At 30.5% G+C, this 20751-nt stretch overlaps 1 protein-coding gene across 11 annotated transcripts in view; it reads left to right on the top strand.

Moving 5' to 3' along the window:
* LOC143067932 (sodium channel protein para-like) overlaps nucleotides 1-20751 on the top strand; it is a 99281-nt gene that overhangs the window by 70021 nt on the left and 8509 nt on the right. For 10 of the 11 annotated variants that reach the window (XM_076241573.1, XM_076241563.1, XM_076241567.1 and 7 more), the window contains 12 exons: nucleotides 692-933; nucleotides 1717-1890; nucleotides 2542-2910; nucleotides 4209-4324; nucleotides 6871-7106; nucleotides 9736-9782; nucleotides 10053-10406; nucleotides 11654-11827; nucleotides 12414-12554; nucleotides 13751-14026; nucleotides 15839-15892; nucleotides 17739-17879. In XM_076241573.1, the coding sequence (XP_076097688.1) occupies nucleotides 692-933; nucleotides 1717-1890; nucleotides 2542-2910; nucleotides 4209-4324; nucleotides 6871-7106; nucleotides 9736-9782; nucleotides 10053-10406; nucleotides 11654-11827; nucleotides 12414-12554; nucleotides 13751-14026; nucleotides 15839-15892; nucleotides 17739-17879 (2324 nt within the window). The remainder of the gene's footprint in view (nucleotides 1-691; nucleotides 934-1716; nucleotides 1891-2541; nucleotides 2911-4208; nucleotides 4325-6870; nucleotides 7107-9735; nucleotides 9783-10052; nucleotides 10407-11653; nucleotides 11828-12413; nucleotides 12555-13750; nucleotides 14027-15838; nucleotides 15893-17738; nucleotides 17880-20751) is intronic. The other variant, XM_076241570.1, reaches the window with a different exon arrangement.

Genomic DNA, 20751 nt, shown 5'->3' with positions numbered 1-20751 from the left:
TGCACATACCATGCTCGTATTAGATCAAACGTTAGAAACAAACATAATTGCACATGAGTTTTTTAGCATGCAAATTAGTTGAGCATTTTGAGAGCATGAAGACAACAACCAAATTCAACCATTGAATTACAAGCTACTGACTCGGGACCGACAAAAGGAATTTGACGGAAACACGTTTGTGAGTGCTCCCCCCCCCCTCACCTGTGGCAGTCAGTGTTACTTTGTTGTTTGTTTAACTTATCATTTTATTACAACGAATAACAAATAATTAAGTATTTCATAAAGTTTTTCTATTTGATATCCGTTTTTTTTTTTTAAATATTCGTTAAATATTTGGAAACGTAATGGTAGTGTTAGATAAAATAGAAAAGAATTTAGTGTTGCCTTAAGGTGGTACCTAACACTACAGGGAGGTAACTCTGTAAAATCAGCTAAACGTTTTAATTACGTTGTGTTGTTAAGGGAATATTAAGCTTCTCAATGATCAAAATAAGTTATTGTCAAACTGCTATATAACCAGTGTAATTTTTCTGATAAAACGGTTGGTTCAAATTTGATTTAATTTTTTATATTTTTATAAAAGGGTCAAAGTAAATACTTTGTAAAAATTTTAAGAAAATTAAACGAGCCAAATTAATTTAAGTTAAAGTGTTTGGTACCACCTTAACTATTTTGTTTTTGTTTTTTTCAGGTATATTTAGTGATGGAAGTTTTGAAGAAGAGAAAATGATAAAGAAATTACAACGTATTTTCTGTAGTTGGACATGTTGTCCTCAATACCTAACGTTCCAGAAGATAGTTGCACTTTTCATCTTAGACGCCTTCATTGATTTGTTTATTACTATATGCATCTTAGTGAATACAGGATTTATGGCTGCGGATCATTATGGAATGTCACAAGAACTGAAGGAATTTTTGGAAGCTGGAAATTATGTAAATTGTTATTTATATTATTTTTTTAATGTTGTTGTTATTGTTTCTAATAACAAACGATGCTAAGTTGTATTTTTATCCTTTCGATCTGGTTAAAGGATGTGAGTTTTGGTTGCAAGATCCTAACTGTTGTCACGTTCACCGATTTTGTCTATTTAGGTTACTCAAGGTAATATATTAAACGGGAACTATAAACTGAAAGTGGGAGGTTTAGTTAGGTGTAAAAAACGATTAATTACATTATTTGGTTTCTTCAGAAAATGTCTTTATCAATTCAGGAGTATGACTGTTGTTTTCCATTCGTTGAGTCGGTTGATATAGTCGATCGTTTGTAGAATTTTTATACCTTTACCCTTTGCCCTTTCGACGTATTTTCAAGGGACTTATATAATTATTTATTTCTTATTTAAGAATGAGAGGATGGTCATTTTTTTTAAAGTATAACGTGCTTACACTGGGTTTATATATTATGCAAATATTTGCTTTTATTTTGTTGCTTTTTTTGGCCCAACAATTCGATATCCTTTTCTATTTTGTTAAAATAAATAATATCTTGCAGAAAAAACGTGTTACCCCTCTTGAATTTTATATAAAAGATACACCCCCTACATCTTGACCAGCACCTCCCGGGTAAAACAGTGACGAATTTCTTAGTTATAAAGTAAAAAAGGTGATAAATATTTTTTTTGGTATTTTTGATATAATGAAAATATAGTTATCATTTTAGAACTTAGAGATTGTATTCACCAATGGTTTCTCTTAATCATTTTTGTTCTGATACAGGTATTTACTGGAATATTTGCTGCTGAAGCCTTCCTGAAAATAATAGCCTTAAACCCCATGGAATATCTCAAAGATCGCTGGAATTGCTTTGATATAGTGATAGTTATTTTGAGTTTCGTGGAGTTGGCACTAGAAGGTGTGAAAGGCTTATCTGTACTGAGAAGTTTTAGATTGGTATGTATTTAATATGTATTTAGGGTCAATGGTAAATCTGGCAGAAAAAAAAGTCTGACATGAAACATAGCCTTACTCTTCCAATGATTGACATACAAACACACTCTTGTCATAATTTATATTGATATCTTGCAATGTTGATAAGATATCTGGACGTCGTATAATTTATGACATTACGAAAACATTTACACGAATTTTGACATTTTTGGAATGACTATGACATACAATTGAAATTCGATTTCGATGGATTTGACATTAACCATTCAAGACATATTCTGAAAAATTTCCTCAAGGGTATTTATTCTACAGATGATGATGAAAAAACTGTTTGACAATTGTTTTTTAGATTTTATGTCAGCATGTTATATAGTGTAATACCCTTTCTGATCTAGAACTCATCAGTTGTCCTTTGACCGAATTCCCTACGCGAGAGTTTCATTAGTAAGCCATTGTTTACCATGCAACTTGTTAAAGAATGTTGTGTGTGAAAGTTTCTAAAATATCCAGATAATATAACTTTTAATTTTGTTTTTATATCAAAATGATAATTCCAGAATGAAATGAAATTTTATAATTTTTATACCTTTCTTATAAAACAATTGAAAGATTTGAACGATAATTACATTTGTGTTCTGTTTTTACTCTTTGTAGCTTCGTGTTTTTAAACTAGCGAAATCCTGGCCGACTCTTAATATGTTAATAAGTGTAGTAGCAAGAACTATGGGTGCGTTAGGAAATCTTGTATTTGTATTGGGAATAGTGATATTTATATTTGCTGTGATGGGTCAGCAGCTGTTTGGGCAGAGCTATGAAAGATATGGAAATCCTAATGAAACCATTGCTAGTTTAAGAGACTCAGAGAGACCTAGATGGCATTTCATGGACTTTTTGCATTCCTTTATGATTGTTTTTCGTGTATTATGTGGAGAATGGATTGAATCAATGTGGGGATGTCAGCGTGTTTCAGGTTGGCCTTGTATTCCATTTTTCCTACTGACGTTTACCATCGGTAATCTTGTGGTGAGTACTTTATTGTAATTGTAGCTGATATAACGCAAAGGGAGGCAAAAATTACCAAAGTGATATTCGAACTCATACGTCGTACACAAACTGACATTGACATGGCAAAATAAATTAAAAATTACATCAAAAATAGTACACACAACACAATATAGAGAGCTGAAAACTGACCAACAAGAACCCCACTTAATTCATGGTGGTCACAAGTGCTCCGGAAGAGTTAGTCTGCATTCAAATGGCTGTATTTTAAAAATTAAAATGTATGGCTGTTTATTACAAAAAGAAGTGAAATAATACATTGGTTTATCATATTAAAGTTTAGTTAATAAAGCTGTATTCAAACAAACCAACATCACACATCTGTTATGGAATGTCTACATTAAAGTTCAGAAACGAAATATTAGCACAAATTTGAAATGTAATAAACTGTTTACGTACCTTTGAAACCTGCACAGAAATAACAGGTGTCCATTTATGTTCCCTTTAAAAGTCATATGAAACGAGTGTCTGGTGAAAAATAATATTTATTCAATTCTTGAACCAATGCATGTATATATCATAAACTAAGTCTTCTTTGCACGATTTTATCCTTTTTACGCATCCTAATCGTATTATCTTAAAACCAAAAAATCTCTCTGATGTGAAAATATGCATCTAACTAATTATCGTGTTTTGAAGCCGTAGTTTACCGATTGTCACCTTAATAAACAACCGACAAAGAAACATGGATATTGAGCACGTGTATATCATGTAGAATAAAATAATAGTTTATTTCAATGACAGATTCATTGCGTTCACTGGATTTTTACGAGAAAAATCACGATGAGTTCATTGCATACGGAAAACATATCGACGAATTGTTCACTGGAAAAAAGTAAAATCACAAAATTTTCTGAACTCAGAGGAAAATCCAATCGGAAAGTCCATAATCACATGGCAAAATCAAACGACAAACCACATCAAAAACAAATGGACAAGAACTGTCATATTCCTGCAAACAAAAGGTTCTTCTAAATTTGGACAAATTATAGAGTGTTTTTGAAAAAAGGATATGTACATACGTTTTATAATAAAAACTACCCATTTAGTTATGAAAAACATACGCATTATTGATTTATTTTTTATTTGAAGTTTCATATGACTTTAAAGTAAAAAATTATAAAAGTATGGCCTGAAGATTTAAACACAAACTTTTTGATTTATTTCAATATCCCAAAATCCTATATATCATAGATATGCCAACTATTTCTCATGTTACGAAAATCTATGTAGAACCTTTAATAAATATTTTTTTCCAGGTATTGAATTTGTTTCTTGCTTTGCTGTTGAGCTCATTTAGTAATGATAACGTAGAACCAAGCACAGCGGAGCCAGAACCCAATAAATTGGCAGAAGCAATAAGTCGTTTTGAAAGGTTTGTACAATTGTGGAGAAAACTTTTTTTTTCTTATATCAAACAGTGTATCTACAGGAAAAACGGTAGTTTTTGTTCCTCGACCATAGGCCATAGGCCACAACATAACATCTACTAAAATTTACGACTTTTTTTATAATAATACCCTAAAATATAACAGCTATGTATGATAATAGTCATTTATTATTCTGTTTTAGAAATTTATTTCAAATAGTGGTCATGACCATCCCTTAACGGAGTTTGTATATAGTATACATGACAACCGTCAATTATCATCAATTTCAGGAAAATTTTAAAGCCTTTTTGAATAATTCTCAAGAAAATATTTCCCTTCGTTTCAAACTGCTTATTATAAATATTAATAACAAAGGTATTTTACCATTTTATTTAATCACAAAATTGACATCCGTTACCTGATTTTGGTACACAAGGGGCCAACAACAAGTGGAAAAAATGTTATATTTATTTTGTCCTGCATTTTTTAGCTATTCTGTTTGTATAAATGTGATTTATGAATCATGTACCAGAGCTGATGAAATGCCTTCGTTTTATCTTTGACAAAAAAATCTTGTATTAAATTAAGGGGGTTCGCGGGTCTAAATCATTTATATAGGATTTCTCTATATTTTTCTATAAATGAACTTTATCTTATATTTAATAGAAAAATAAAATAAAAAAGTGGGGTCACCGTTCATTTGCGCTCACAATTTGCCTTCGAAAGAAGCATACATTTTTGTAAAGGTGGTTTTTTTCTGTTGAAGTAATAGGAGAAATAAAGGTAATATCGAAATAAAAAAAAGAAATTTATTACAGAAATCGCTAAAATTTTACAATAATTTAGTTTAAGTACAACTTATATGGAAATTATATTAAAAAAGATAGGTCACCAATGAGTTGAAAAAGATATTTTAATTTAAGAGCCAAAAATGGCATTTTTCCACCAAAGGGAGATAATTTGGAACTTTTTCAATGATGTATACATTTTGAAAGTCATCTGGGGCCAACACGAATTGATTGTTTTGAATGATTTTTGTACCATATGATAAAGTAACAACTACAAAATGAAAAAAAATAAAATTTGTAATGAAAAACAAATGTTTGATTTTTTTCTGAAATTTTTATACCCTCGAGCCTCCTTAAATAGAATATTGGGATTATTTAAGATTCGAATCTTTCATACATTCATCTTGTTTATAGTTGTTTTCAAGTTTAATTTGAATATGCTGTTTTCTTTTCCAACCAGTTTTTATACCCCAACTACGATAGAAGAGGGGCATTATGTTTTCTGGTCTGTGCCTCCGTTCGTCCGTCCGTCCGTCTGTGCCTCCGTTCGTCCGTCCGCTTCAGGTTAAAGTTTTTGGTCAAGGTAGTTTTTGAAGAAGTTGAAGTCCAATCAACTTGAAACTTAGTACACTTGTTCCCCATGATATGATCTTTCTAATTTTTATGCCAAATTATAGTTTTGACCCCAATTTCATGGTCCACTGAACATAGAAAATGATAGTGCGAAGTTCAGGTTAAAGTTTTTGGTCAAGGTAGTTTTTGATGAAGTTAAAGTTACATCAACTTGAAACTTAGTACACATGTTCCTTATGATATGATCTTTCTAATTTTAATTCCAAATTAAAGTTTTGACCCCAATTTCACGGTCTACTGAACATAGAAAATGATAGTGCGAGTGGGGCATTCGTGTACTATGGACACATTCTTGTTATAAAACAAATGTTCATTATTAGATCAATTTTATAACTATTTGTGAATTTCATTTTTTATTCACTAGTTTTGTCAATCTTATTTATAATTGTTTTTTGATATTATAAAGATTAATCAGTTATAAGTAGGGAGACGACTAACATGACTCAAAAGTTTGATTTAACTAACTCTAAAAAAAAAGATAAATTATTGGCGGGCAACATCATACTAAAGACAAAAATGGGATCAGACAAAAATTATCCACAATATTATACTAAGAATATAATGTTTGGACAGCACGAACATCTTAGAAATGAGAATTGAACTCATATGCTTCAGAAGGGTCATCAGTGCTTTCTTAACTTTTGAAAAAACAAGAAATAGGATTGATTTCATGTTGAAGACATTCACAAAAAAATCAACATCGCAGCATTTTATTTTTAAACAATCGAGTTTGATAATTCCATTTTTTTATGATGGATTCAAAGTTTACATTACAAATATAAAATAAAGAAAAATAATAAATGAGACAAAATGACAAATATTCAAACAATTACTGGTAACCGTGTGGCCTTTTACAATAAGCCAAAAATATACCTGAAGTTTAATTATAAAAGTGACAAGATGTGAAACAATTCGATAGAGACAACAACGGCTTCATATATATTTCAACAATGAACAAGTATACCATACAGCAATCAATACCAAACACTACATAACAGGTTATATCACCGATAAGTTACAACTTTCATGACTCTTAACCAAACTCATTCAGAATATATGTTAAAATAGGCATTTACCCGTGTTTTTTTCACAACTGCTTAATTTTATACTAAATTTTTTTTTTACTTTAGGTTTTTCAGATGGATTAAAGTGAAAACAATAGTGATTGCAAAAAGTATAAAAGGTCGGTTGGTGACAAAACCTAAACCTCCAGCCTTGCCGCCATCATCACCAGAAGTATCCCGTTTTGATATGAACGGAAAAGACAGCATGGTTGATGGGCATCAAGTCATTGGTATTAATGGTTCCATAGATCCTCAGAACTTTGATGACCATCCCAAACTAACAATACAAGACACAGTGACAGGTCATTCTCTAACACACTTCCTTACGTCACTTCCGTTGTACCTGTCTTTTGTATCTTTCTTTTTACCAGCTCTCTCTCTCTCTCTCTCTCTCTCTCTCTCTCTCTCTCTCTCTCTCTCTCTCTCTCTCTCTTTTCATATATGATTGTATTTTCCAATTGACCTATTTGGTTAGACTACACAATTCTAATATCAAATTAAGCCTATAATCATATTTATATAAAAATCAAAACTCTGTTGACATTACCAATGATGTACTTTAACAAGATAATTGAAAACAATAGAGATAACACCTAATAGTTATCAAAGGTACCAGGATTATAATTTAGTACGCCAGACGCGCGTTTCGTCTACATAAGACTCATCAGTGACGCTCAAATCAAAATATTTATAAAGAATCATTAGAACAATAAGCCGAAGAAAGACAAACGACTATGACCGTAGACAAATCAAATAGAAAAGTAACAGACCACAAAACACTTCATTGAGATTTAGACACGCGAATTTCACCATTAAGGTTAACCAATATTTATATTTCCAATTTCGTATCCCCTTGAAATATATATAACTTTAAGTTCATTCTTTTCCTGTTGTATTTAAATGGAAAACATTAAATTATTATTTGATCAAAGATTAAAATGAACTGGATGTATCTAGAAAAGTCGATATATAATTCTTCTAAATACCACTATCTGTCTGAATAAAGAAGATTCGTTCGATAAAACTATGATATAGATGACAATGTAACATTATTTGCCATAATAGATTTCCAAAATTAAAAAAAGAACATAGCCAATTACCTTTATGATGGAATTAATATTGCTGCTAAACATAAATATATAAAACTCATAAAAGATACAAGAAGTTTAATTTGTACGGCAGACGCGCGATTAGTCCTCAAAAGATAAAGGAGTAAGAAGTGTGATTGTTGTTTGGCGGGAGTGGTATCTTTCCATAAATTGTAAAAACTTGAGAAATTTGAATGAACTGAAAGATCTCATATCCACATTCGTTCGCCTGTTTATGTGAATGGTTATTCTCTATTTGTATTCAGTTCATATTCTTCGAGATGATTATCGCTATATAATCCGGATTCCAGTACATCATTCATTTATAATCTGTTAATGTGGTTAACATTTAAAGTAAAATTCAAACTAAAATGTTACTAAAACTCACTGTATTTCTCTCCACCTGTTGCAGTTTATTCAACATTCTGACCAAATTGCAGTTTATATCATCAAAACAACCTGGTCAACTGGTCAGACATCTTATATCAAATATATATGCAACATCCACTCGCTTAATTTATGGGTCTATATGCACTTTACCGCACAGTGTGTTTTCTAGCTTGAAATACCATATAGTTTCTTTTTCACTGATTTCATCTGGAACAAAGTTCCATGTACATTTTGTTTCTTTTGATATCGAGAATAATTGTATAACTTTTATATAAGTTTTTTTTTTACTTTGGCGGCCTTGCGAAACACATAAATAAAGCCACCAGTAATTTGTTTGTATTCTCTTATTTTTGAGTGTGAATTCACATTACTATAAGACGTGTCACGGTACTTATCTATCCCAAATTCATGTATTTGGTTTTGGTGTTATATTTGTTATTCTCAAAGTATTTTGTCTAATGCTTAGACCGTTTATGTGTGTGTGTGTTTGTGTTACATTTTAATGTTGTGTCGTTGTTCTCTTATATTTAATGCGTTTCCCTCAGTTTTAGTTTGTTACCCCGATTTTGTTTTTTGCCCATGGATTTATGAGATTTGAACAGGGTATACTACTGTTGCCTTTATATACCGCTGTTCAAAACTCATTAATCGATTAAGAAACGAAAATCCGAAAAACAAACTAAAACCGAAGAAAATATAAACTATAGTTTCAATGGGAACACTAAAGTGCAACAAAAACAAACGCAAACATATTTAGAAACGAACAACTAAATAACAAATAGTTTATTCCTGACTTTGTATAGGACATTTTTAGAAAAAAGGGTGGGTTGAACCTGATGTTATGACTAGCCAAACATCCGGCTTATACGACAATGTTAAAACATATCGCCAAAATAAGATGGATTGCTTGCTGATGATGTAAAGTTTCTTTTATGTCTTTGTGACTGATGGTAAATGAAAGTGAAAATGCTAATACACATGTAACTATCAAAACTAGTACACACTAACAATCAAAGGACAAGATTGAAAATATATGTGATAATATAAACTGTTAAAAACTGTGTAAACTATTTTCGATAATTACGTGTTCTGAGACTCAATTCATCTTTTCACTTTATTTATTTGACTAAAGGAAGTCGTCTGATCAAATCAATCGTGACATTTTTTTTTTCATTGAGTCTCACATTCCAGGGTAGGTAGTGTATACATAGCAGAATATATTTGCCATGTTGATACATTCGGTTTCTCTCCGTTTCAATTTTATGCGATTCCACCTGGTGATATTTTCTTTGTTTGTCAATTAAAAATGAATTTATAAGTTTTTTTTTTACATTGGAAGCCTTTTTTATTACTTATACGAATATACAATGCTCTTTGATAATTGTTTCATATGTAATTGACTATTTCAATACAAAATACGAGTAATATATCCATTTCTATCATTATGTTTTAGTTGAAATAATAAATGGTGGAACCCCTGATACCATTGAAGGTGATAATGTAAGTATTCAAAATTATCATGTAAATACAAATCAATTAAAATAAAACAGGAACATATAATGATAAAAGTTATAAATTGCATTTAATACAATTTATAGAACAATTTATTTATTATTTTCATCGTTTGAAATAACAAAAAATAATATTAAACCTATATATACGTCTTTGGATTATGATGATGACGAATATTGTATGAAAGTTTACAGTTGTATTTTATGTATTTATTCATTCATAGTGATTTGGCTTTCATGTGTATTTTGCAAAACATAGGCTTCAACAAAATCTGCCAGTCGAGCCTCTTCCATCAAAAGTAAGCATTCAGATGATTCTAAAAGTCTTAGTAGTAGCTCAACATCAGATGACGAAGACTCTAAGATAAGCTTAAAGAAAGTAGACGCAACAGGTGAACCAGAGATAAACGATGTTGAGGCTGTTTTTGCTAACCAGCCAGATGAATGTTTCTGTAGCATCTTTAGAAGGAACTGTGCATGTTGTATTCGTTGTGAACACACAAAAATTGGAAAAAAATGGTGGTCCCTTAGATGTAAAGCTTTTGCTATGGTGGAACATAAGTATTTTGAAACATTCATCATAACAATGATCCTTGCAAGTAGTTTAGCCTTGGTGAGTAAAATGGTCATTTGTTTTGATTTATTTCATATGCTGAATTTTATAGATTTTAATAAAATAAATGTCAAAAAAATAAATAAATATATATAAGTAGATGTTGTAGAAATGCCAATAACTCTCCATCCAAGTCATAATTTGTAAAAGTAAATCGTTATAGGTCAAAGTACGGTCTTCAACACGGAGCCTTGGCTCGCATCGACTAGCAAGCTATATAGGGCCAGAAAATGACTAGTGTAAAACCATGCAAACGAGAAAACCAACTGTCTAATCTATGTAAAAAGACGAGTTATTAGAAACATTTATGAACCACATCAACAAACGACAACTATTGAACATCAGATTCATGACTCGGGCCATGTGCAAACAAATGCAGCGGGTTGACACGTTTAAATAGGTTCCAACCTTCACACTTATATGATACAATAGTGTAGCATCGCAACATAGAATGACACAGCTCTTTATGTGTAAATTAGGAGATAACTGTATTGTATTTTAAGCTCCGATGGCATCATTTGAGGATTTGATTGTCGCAAATTAAGTTTACTGGCGACGCGTTAGCGGAGACAGTAAACGGGTATTTGCGACCATCAAATCCCCAATTGATGCCATCGGAGCTTAAAATAAAATATTGTTATCTCCGTTCTAATGAAACTGACAGAAAACAACGTTAAAACATGTATTTGAATTATGTCATATGCCGTCTGCGCTTGCGCGTACGTCCCATAGCATCTATTATCAATCGATGCTATGTGAATAAGTGTCGTTATCCAATCAAAATGAACGTTACAAACGTTGTTGCATTAGAATGACGAATACCATTTTATATGCATTAAACTACGCTTTAAATGTTCTGAGCAATTGTAAAACAAATGAAAATAAAAGTTTTGATAAATTCACACGACCTCCTGTATCAAGAAATTCCTCATTAAATTCCGACAAATTTGTAAAAAAGAACATTAAGTTTTTTTGGTTGTGTATCATAATATAAAATTGTACACCAATGAAGAAATTCTACAATAGTACAATCACTGTTTTGACATTAAATATTAATATGTTATTAGTGATTTGCGATCAAACAGGACAATATAATTCAAGCTCACTATACGAAAACGTGTTGGAATCGTAGGCTCATTTTCAGCTTTTACACACATAAGTTTCTCGTTTGAACGTTTATAAAGTAAGGATGCATTAAAGTAACCCAATTTTATAAGGAAAATAATTTTATTTATCCGTTATTTTAGGCTCTTGAAGATGTATATCTGCGTGAACGTCCAGTGCTGAAGGAAGTTTTGAATTACTTTGATAAATTTTTCACAGTCATCTTTATATTAGAAATGTTGCTAAAATGGGTTGCATTTGGATATAAAAAATACTTTACAGATGCTTGGTGTTGGCTGGATTTTGTAATTGTTTCTGTAAGTATGCACTCTTTTTCACACGGAATATTATTCACGTTCAATACATATATGTTCAACTTCTTACTTTATTTTGCTTTTTTAACAATTTTTGATTCGAGTGTCACTGATGAGTCTTTTGTAGACGAAACGTGCATCTGGCGTGAATATGAAATTTCAATCCTGGTATCTACGATGAGTTTATTCTACTTCTTTTAAAACGAAGCAATACTTCCCATGCCATAATCACAATTATTCGTATTAGTCCATCGACGTATCTGTTAAGGCTTTGCGTGAATTGACGCAAGTGGGGATATATGTTCATATTTATAAAAATAACAGATCAATTATGAATCTTTTAAGTTATTTAAAATCATATTGGCTTTTCAATAACCCTTTAGTACATTTATCTATGTTTTAAGGAGAACGTAGTAGTCAGAAAAGGAAATATTGAAGAAAAAAAATTCACAGTAATTATTTCAACAATAAATGTCAAGTAGTGATGTTCAAGGCAAACATATTTGAAAATCCAAAGGCGCCTTTCGTCTGGATATTATGTGAAGTTTGTTAATTTTAGAAATGACTAACATCTTATACTTCTTTATAGATATCTATCATAATGTTAGTTATTGAGAACTTGCCACAAGAGCCGGGACAAAAAGGTGACGGTGTAGGTTCTTTAAAGGCCCTGAGAACATTAAGAGCATTGCGACCACTGCGTGCTGTGTCTAGATGGGAAGGAATGCGGGTATGTTTATAGCTTTCATTAGAAATTTGTATGGTTTTATTATAAATATTATGAAATTTATGTACATGTATTTACATTTAATTAGCAGTCTATATCAAAAATAATATGTGTATTTAAGATCTTGGTACTTAAAAATGTACGATAAAATATGTTACGCATGGATACAATTCAAGAGTTCTTTATATAAATTGAATGTTTCCCATATGACTGTACTTTGATATTTATATGTATAATGCAATGCATGTTTTCATTCCGTAATGCACCAGGTTTTTTTTTTACTTTTTCAAAACTTGAAGATATGGAATTTATGTTTAATCAAAGTACTTTTAGTATTATGTCCAAAGTGTTCCGATATGAATCTGATATTATTCACGTCCAGGGGCGGATGCAGGAATTTTCGAAAGGGGGGGGGGGGTGGTGCAGGGGGTGCAAAACATATGTCCCGATACAAATGCATTGATCGGCAAAAAAAAAGGGGGGGGTGCGCACCCCCGGAACCCCCCCCCCCTGGATCCGCCACTGACGTCTGTGTGTAAATATGGTTTATAGCATATCATGATATTTCTAGATTTCTGTTAAGATTCCAAAGTGACAGGATGTTGAACGTTTAATGTATACTTTGTTATTACACCCCCCCCTTCTCCCAGTTATCTCTTACTCTTTTAAAGCGTAAACTTTTACATAATATAAACTTTTTATTCATGAATTAAAGGTTTGCATATTATTAAGCACATATATGTTTTTTCTTTAGTTTTACTTAACATTTGACAAAGAATTGATCTTAGGAATTTTCCCCTCTGTGATGAAAAATCAAGTAGTTCACCTTTGTCATTTCACGTAAAATGAAGTAATTTGTTTTTAACAATTTTGTTATCATAAAGGAACATTTCAGAAACTAATGTTTTCGGAACTACCTTCATTAATAACAGTTGCTAGTTGAAATGATATTTACCGCCCACGAAGATTTGTTTCCACATGTAAGAATGCATGAAGTGTGAAAAGAAATCAACACTATATTTTCCACGTACTAATGAAGAAAACCCAAACATACAATTATAAACATAAAGAAAGGTACACATTTATTTGGATACTGTTTTACTTTAGTGAGAGCATGATTAGTGAGACATTACCCGTTTTTTTATATCGATAAAACGATATAGCATTGTTTTTTTTTTTGTTTTTTTTTTTTGTTTCAGGTTGTGGTGAATGCATTGATAAAAGCTATCCCATCCATTGCAAATGTGTTGTTGGTGTGTCTTGTCTTCTGGCTGATCTTTGGAATCGTTGGAGTCCAATTCTTTAATGGAAAATTTCACAGATGTGTTGATGCAAACGATATCAGATTACCACAGAACATAGTCGCTCATTTTAATGATTGCATTAAAAATAGTAATGAAACCGGCTACAAGTGGGTCAATCCAGATGTCAATTTTGATACTGTTTATAATGCATATCTGGCTTTGTTTCAAGTGGTAAGTTTTTTATGTTAACCTTTTTTATCATTTTTCATCTTCTTATTGTCAATATTATTATTATTATTATTATTATTATTATTATTATTATTATTATTATTACATTAAAGTTTTCATTATTTTTTTTTAAAAACAATGATAACAATGAAACTTAGGATAGGAAGGTATGTCATGTCATAAAGTGACAAACAACTTTTATTTTGAAAATTTGTATCACCACGGACTATTTGAACATTAGTCTCTCTCGTGTCAAGTCGAGTATATAATATTCATTTTAAATGAAACTAGAAAAGCAAGATGTGTTTTACTTTTTGTTATTTTACTTTTTATGTATTATACACATAGAAATATGGGACGGGGTGTAAAGAAATTCTTGTCCGGGTTTAGCTTTACTATAGAAATCTTTTATTTTCATAATATTGCGTTTCATAATATCAGATTTAACAAAAACAATAGTAAAACTGTAGCATTACTAAATTGACTTCGATGGAAAATTCAAAATCTTTCAAACATTTCAATATACTGTAAAAGATTATAGAAAAAAACACATTAGACAGATTTTTCCAATTTGATTGTCCATTCCCCTTCGTTTAAGGTTGTATAGGTGCTTAAAGTAAAAATGATAGATTTTTCTTAAACTTTGCACAGTTGATCCCTGCAAGGTATGTAGCAAAAATACATTACAGGGTCACCGGCCATATAAGATACTTACATGAACCTTTAAAAAAATCAGCTGATTTTGTATAGATATACATGGAAATTAGTTTCCATCTAAGCTTAAAGTCATATTTTCATTAAAAAACAAATGATAGAAATTTGATATATTTTAGAGAGATGAAGTGCTGATACTATAAGCTTTTAAAAAGCAGGGAAAAAAATATAGGTCACCGTGCATATAAGAAAGAAAAATATCATTTTATTTCCGTTTCCATGGAAACTTTACCGATATTTCTTGAGAATATTCAATTCAGCGATAGTTACAGGCCCAAATGGTGCAATTTCATCAATGTTTTATCAATGATGTGAAGGTGCAAGAATAGCGACTTTAAAAAACACTAATAAGAATGGTTGTTATGGAAAAAATGAAACAATCATATTAAAGTTGGTAATCTTGTCCCTATATCAACATGCAAAATGAAAATAATCAATTAAAAATGCCTGCATTTGTAATTGATTATTTTCATTTTGCATGTTGATATAGGGACAAGATTTTTAATTGATTTCTGATTCCGATTGCATTTTTAATTGACTATTTTCATTTTGCATGTTGATATAGGGACAAGATTACCAACTTTAATATGATTGTTTTATTTTTTCCATAACAACCATTCTTATTAGTGTTTTTTAAAGTCGCTATTCTTGCACCTTCACATCATTGATAAAACATTGATAAAATTGCACCATTTGGGCCTGTAACTATCAGGCCTGGAAGAATTTTTTTTTAAAGAGTTCGAAAAAACACTGAAATAAATGCACTATCGAGGAAAAATATCTGTATTAATGCTTTGTGAGGGGGGTTGTCAGAGGGGTTCTGATTCCGAAATCCTGTGCTTAAAAACATGAAATCCTGAGGTCCCGAATTTAAATAGATTTAAATCCCGACATCCCGAAATTCGAAAAAAGAATTCCCGGGTCCCGAAGGATCAATCCCGAAATTCCGAGTTTAAAAACACCTGATCCCGACTTCCTGAAAAAGGTCTTGCCCCCCTGTTGTTACTATGTAAAAAAAAAATGGGGAACTTTCTATCTTTCTATTGATGTTTAGCATGTGGTATCGTAAACTGCTCAGTAATATTCTTTCATTTTTGACAGGCAACATATAAAGGATGGACTCTTATTATGGATGATGCCATAGATACTCCGATAGTAAGTGTATCTTTTTTTAAACAATATACAATATTTCTTTTTTTGTCTTACATTCCCCGAAATCAATTGCCCAAAATCTGATAATTTTCATTTCAAGTTTATTCTTAGTTTATTGCGTTTAAAAAAGGTGTATAAAAGGATGTAATCGACTGCAATCAAAATGTCTTTCAAAGCAGGCGTTAGATGACCTCTTTCGTCAACTTTTGTTCTTACCTGCTGTAATCGCAACTTATCATCTTAATTTGGATCTTTATCCGTCATGTTTCCACTTCCGGTGACTGTCATTTTGTTTCTTGTGGTTTTTTTTTCTTTCGTCAAGTAACCATCGAACGAAACATTAATAATTGTTAGGCAAACGTAAAAAGATGGTCGATTAATACTTGTAATTAATGCTACCAGCAAGCAGGACTTAAATATTTAAACAAACAAAGACTCTTTAAATTGTGATTTCTGAAACTATAATCATTTGAAAGATGACCAGTAGATACTATAGGTTGCATTTCTGAAAATATCGACTATGCAATTTCCCATAGTAACTCCTTTTATGGCTAAAACTGTACCACTTTTATTATGAAGTTTTGAAAAAAATATTTCCTAGGATGGAAATTACTTTTTTTCAAAGGTCAATTTATGCTTTGCAGCATATTTTCAACGTTTATATGCCCCGAACTTCAAAGTGTTGAAACTGACACTAAATTTATTAACTACCCATACCTTGACTGTAGGAATACCAATGACTTCAATATAAACAATATGCATAATTATATTTAATTGTAACATTCCCAAAGTTATATCTCTATAAGATGAAGCATATAGTTCATAACTGGGAAGCAGTATGTACGCAAAATTAATTATCTATAAATATTCTTTATCTCCCCAAAGAGGGGTGGTTTGAGAAACAGCTGTATTTATATATGCAACATATACCGGAGTGTTGTGTGTATTTAAGACGATGTTTCAATAACTTTCAGATCACTTTTAATTGATAAATCTTAATTAATATCCAATCTAGTTACATTACAGAAGTTGTTAATGTACATTGGTCAAGTAAATCAAAGAGTTGACTGAATAGTTAAATCAGTTTCCTTATCTTTCATTTTGATTAATCCTTACATTTAATTGGATTCAATGTAGAGCAGCATAGACAAGTTTGTGAAAATATCATATAAACATAAAACAATTTTGATATAAAATAAACAAAAGATATAATAAAAATAGTAAGTTTTAATATATCCGTATAGTTATACATGTACATATGAGATTTAGATGGACCATTAACTTGTGAAATAAAGTACTGTATTTGTGATCACTCATTGTATATTAAAAATGATTATTAGAGATGTGAACATTAGACAAACTTTACATTTTATAACTAGTGGGATGAGATAGGAAAATATTATACTAATAGCTGGTTCCCTATGTTGACGGACTAATGTTTCATGAAACAGACTGGGTTATGGATTACGCTATTCCGGACGAATAGTTCCGATACCTAAAAAATCCAATTTAATTAAGATACTTTATGTCTGGTGGAAGATCCGGGCAACGTTTAAAACAAGACCCGTTACAATGCAGCCACCTTTAAATGAAAATTTTGTATTATTTGTTTTCGAAAGTATAACACGTAAATTCAAGTAAGCAAATCATTTTGTTCAACGGAAATAGAAGAAATTCTATGTAACAAAATCAGGAGACAGATATGATAAAAAGGATAATCATCTGTCGAGGATTTGTTTTTGTCGGATTTGCAGTAATATTTTTGGTATTGCATTATTATTTTAAAGCCTTCTATAAACATTTGTTTCTTGATAATAGGTAAGACATATTTGTTTTTTTTTTTTTTCAGGAAATCGGTTACCAACCTGGTACTGAGATCAATGTCTATATGTACCTGTATTTTGTCCTGTTTATAATTTTTGGGTCATTCTTCACATTGAATCTCTTTATTGGTGTCATCATTGAGAATTTCAATCAGCAAAAGAAAAAGGTATGATAAAATGTCGCCAATAGAATAATTATTTGTAAACAGACACTCAGTTGTCTAATAAAGCCTGTTCAAAATATTGATGCTTATTTATTTCCTTGTTCACCCAATTTATTTCAATGACATTCAATCACTTTGAAATATAATTTGTGAAAGATTGAACATAATTATGATTTCAGTCATACCCAAACCAAACTATGTATCTTAAAACTAATGTAAAGTTTTCCAAATGTATTTCGACATAGAATAGAGGATAATTTTATTCTATGGATGTATATGTATTCATAAATATGATCATTGATTGCATTTATTCGTTTGCCATGTAAACAGCAGTCAGTTTATAAATTTTCACTTGTACCCTTTGGCAACTGATTTTTCCAAGATAGCGAAATTGTTATTATAAATATTCCTATGACGATATTTCCGTTACACAGTTTGAAGGAGTAAGAGCTTTTTTCCTCATGTTTTTATGTTATTTTCTTCCTATTTTTGTATTTTGCATAACACAATAAAAACCTTTTCTATATATCAATTTTTTTACCAATTGGAATAATACATTTCAAGATAAAAGAAAAGGTTCTTTAAAAAGTAATAATTTTAAAGGGAAATTAAAAAAATATATGGTATATGCTTTTATGATTCGTTGTTGGTTTATACGACTAGTTTTTGTAGGACAAGGGTTAGATTCTCATGAAACAACATTATCGTAACTTCATAAAAAATAATCAATTTGGGCTAAGTATGGCCTATCTGCAAAATGTTTTGTGGAAAAAATTGATATAACTTTATGCTTGTTGATACGTAATAGAAAGGTTCAACTCTCATCACAATATTCTTTTTTAATCATGCTCATAATTTGTTTCATATTTAACATTCAATAATTTTGTTTTATAAATCATTGTCTTATAGGAGAAGGTACAAGTATTGTTTTATCATACTTTTTGTTTTTACATTTGCACCATTATTGAAAATGTTTACATCCCGAAAAAGGATGTTTAGAATACAATGGAATTATGAGCCAATAAAAGAGTACATGTTTTTTTTTTAAATTTGAACATTGAAAAGCAGATTAACAAAAATACGGAACTCCGAGGAAAATTCTAATCGGAAAGTCAGTAATAAAATGTTCTGCAAATAAAATGAAAATTAGAGAAAGGTCAATTATGGTTCAGATACAAAAGATATAATTATACAATGTATTATTCAAAACAGTCGGGTGTAATGGTCTTACTTTACATGACTATACAAATTGATAATTTTGAATTTCCTTCATTACTAATCTATATACACAAAAAAAAACACACCGGGGAAAACCCTTTGTTTTTTATCTTATTATAAGTAGAATTACATCTATATGAATTACACATTGTGAATTTGATTTTATTTTTGTTGGATCTGAACCAATAAAATGATAATAGATTAAAAGTGCCAAAGCTGTTAAAGCTTCTAGATTTATATTATTTCATTTTTAGAAGAAATTAGAGTAAACAAAATAAAACGTGTTCTGGTCCTTAGAATGTAAAAACGGTAGCTTCGAATGACGAATTAAGCCTATATATTTAATTTTAACTTACGACCAGTTTTAATTTCCTATTTTATTCAGTTGCAGGTACGTAATTTGGTTTTGGAAGCAAAGTTCATATTAACATGCTGTTTCTCGTTTGTCGTTTTTTTTTCTTTATATTGATTAGACCGTTGGTTTGAATGGTTTTACACTAGTAATTTTGGGGGCACCTTAAAGCTTGCTGTTTGGTATGAGCCAACTTAAAGGCTTTGTGTTGAAGATCGTATAATAAGACCAATAATGGTTTACTTATACAACTTATGACTTTAACAGAGAGTTGTTTCATTAGCATTTATACCACATCTTCTTATATCTATAAGACATATTATACATGATTCGGATAAATTTTATCAGTCAAAATCAAAATTTACAAAAAAACCATATTTATACATAGTTACCTATGTGATATCTTTAATTATTACATTGATTGCAATGAATTACGTCAGATTTTTACGAACCTTGTCGGCGTTTTTGGATGAGAGGAGCTTAATAATGGACTATTCTAAAACAGTACAGCAATAAATAAATCAATTTACTGTGTTTATACAGTAACCTTTGTGGTGTCACAATAGCAATGGCTTAAACATAAACTGATCTACTGGTAACATATTTTAACAGATTGATCAAGCGAAAGGTTGTTAGTATGAAGTGTGTGCTGTGGAATAAGAAGTTATACTTACCATCCAGGAGAAGAATTCAAACTGCAAATTAGTAAATTGTTTTAGCCGTTGCTATTGTGATACCACAAATGTTACTAAATAAGCACAGTAACCAAAGAGAAATTAATCTAATTCATTTTATTTAAAATAGTGCTACATTGTACTTTAAGGATTAATTCACATTGAACTAGTGAAATTTCTTTAAAAATGAAATATACGAGGAGTTCACGCTTAGTGACATCAGATACTAACATACATTTGAAAAGACCTTAACAGATTTTCACTGTATTTAACTATGGTATTGGTTGTAGTTTTAGAAATAACATCCATAGAAGCAAAATGTGTTATTGGTGCTCATAAATGCACACAAATTAAGAATATGCAATGCAGTCTATTTAACGGAATTTTATAAATATTGGCACCTAAAGTAATTTTTTCATGGATTATAAAATAGTTAAATGAAAAATCTTGTTCAATGCATTTTGACAGATTGTGATCCAATCAGCAAATTAAACACCTTTTTCATACTGTTGTCATGCACTACAAAGGTTCAGGTTGTGGTTGTCACCTTACATAGTAGTTATTAATAAACAAAGCACAAATCGTCTATGTGTTGTACATTTTCATTAACACTTAAAAATAATTTATGTTT

Source organism: Mytilus galloprovincialis, chromosome 3 (assembly GCF_965363235.1).
Source record: "Mytilus galloprovincialis chromosome 3, xbMytGall1.hap1.1, whole genome shotgun sequence".
In the NCBI taxonomy this organism is placed as follows: domain Eukaryota; kingdom Metazoa; phylum Mollusca; class Bivalvia; order Mytilida; family Mytilidae; genus Mytilus; species Mytilus galloprovincialis.
The sequence above is the reverse complement of the archived record's forward strand: the minus strand, read 5'-3'. Positions and strand labels throughout refer to the sequence as shown.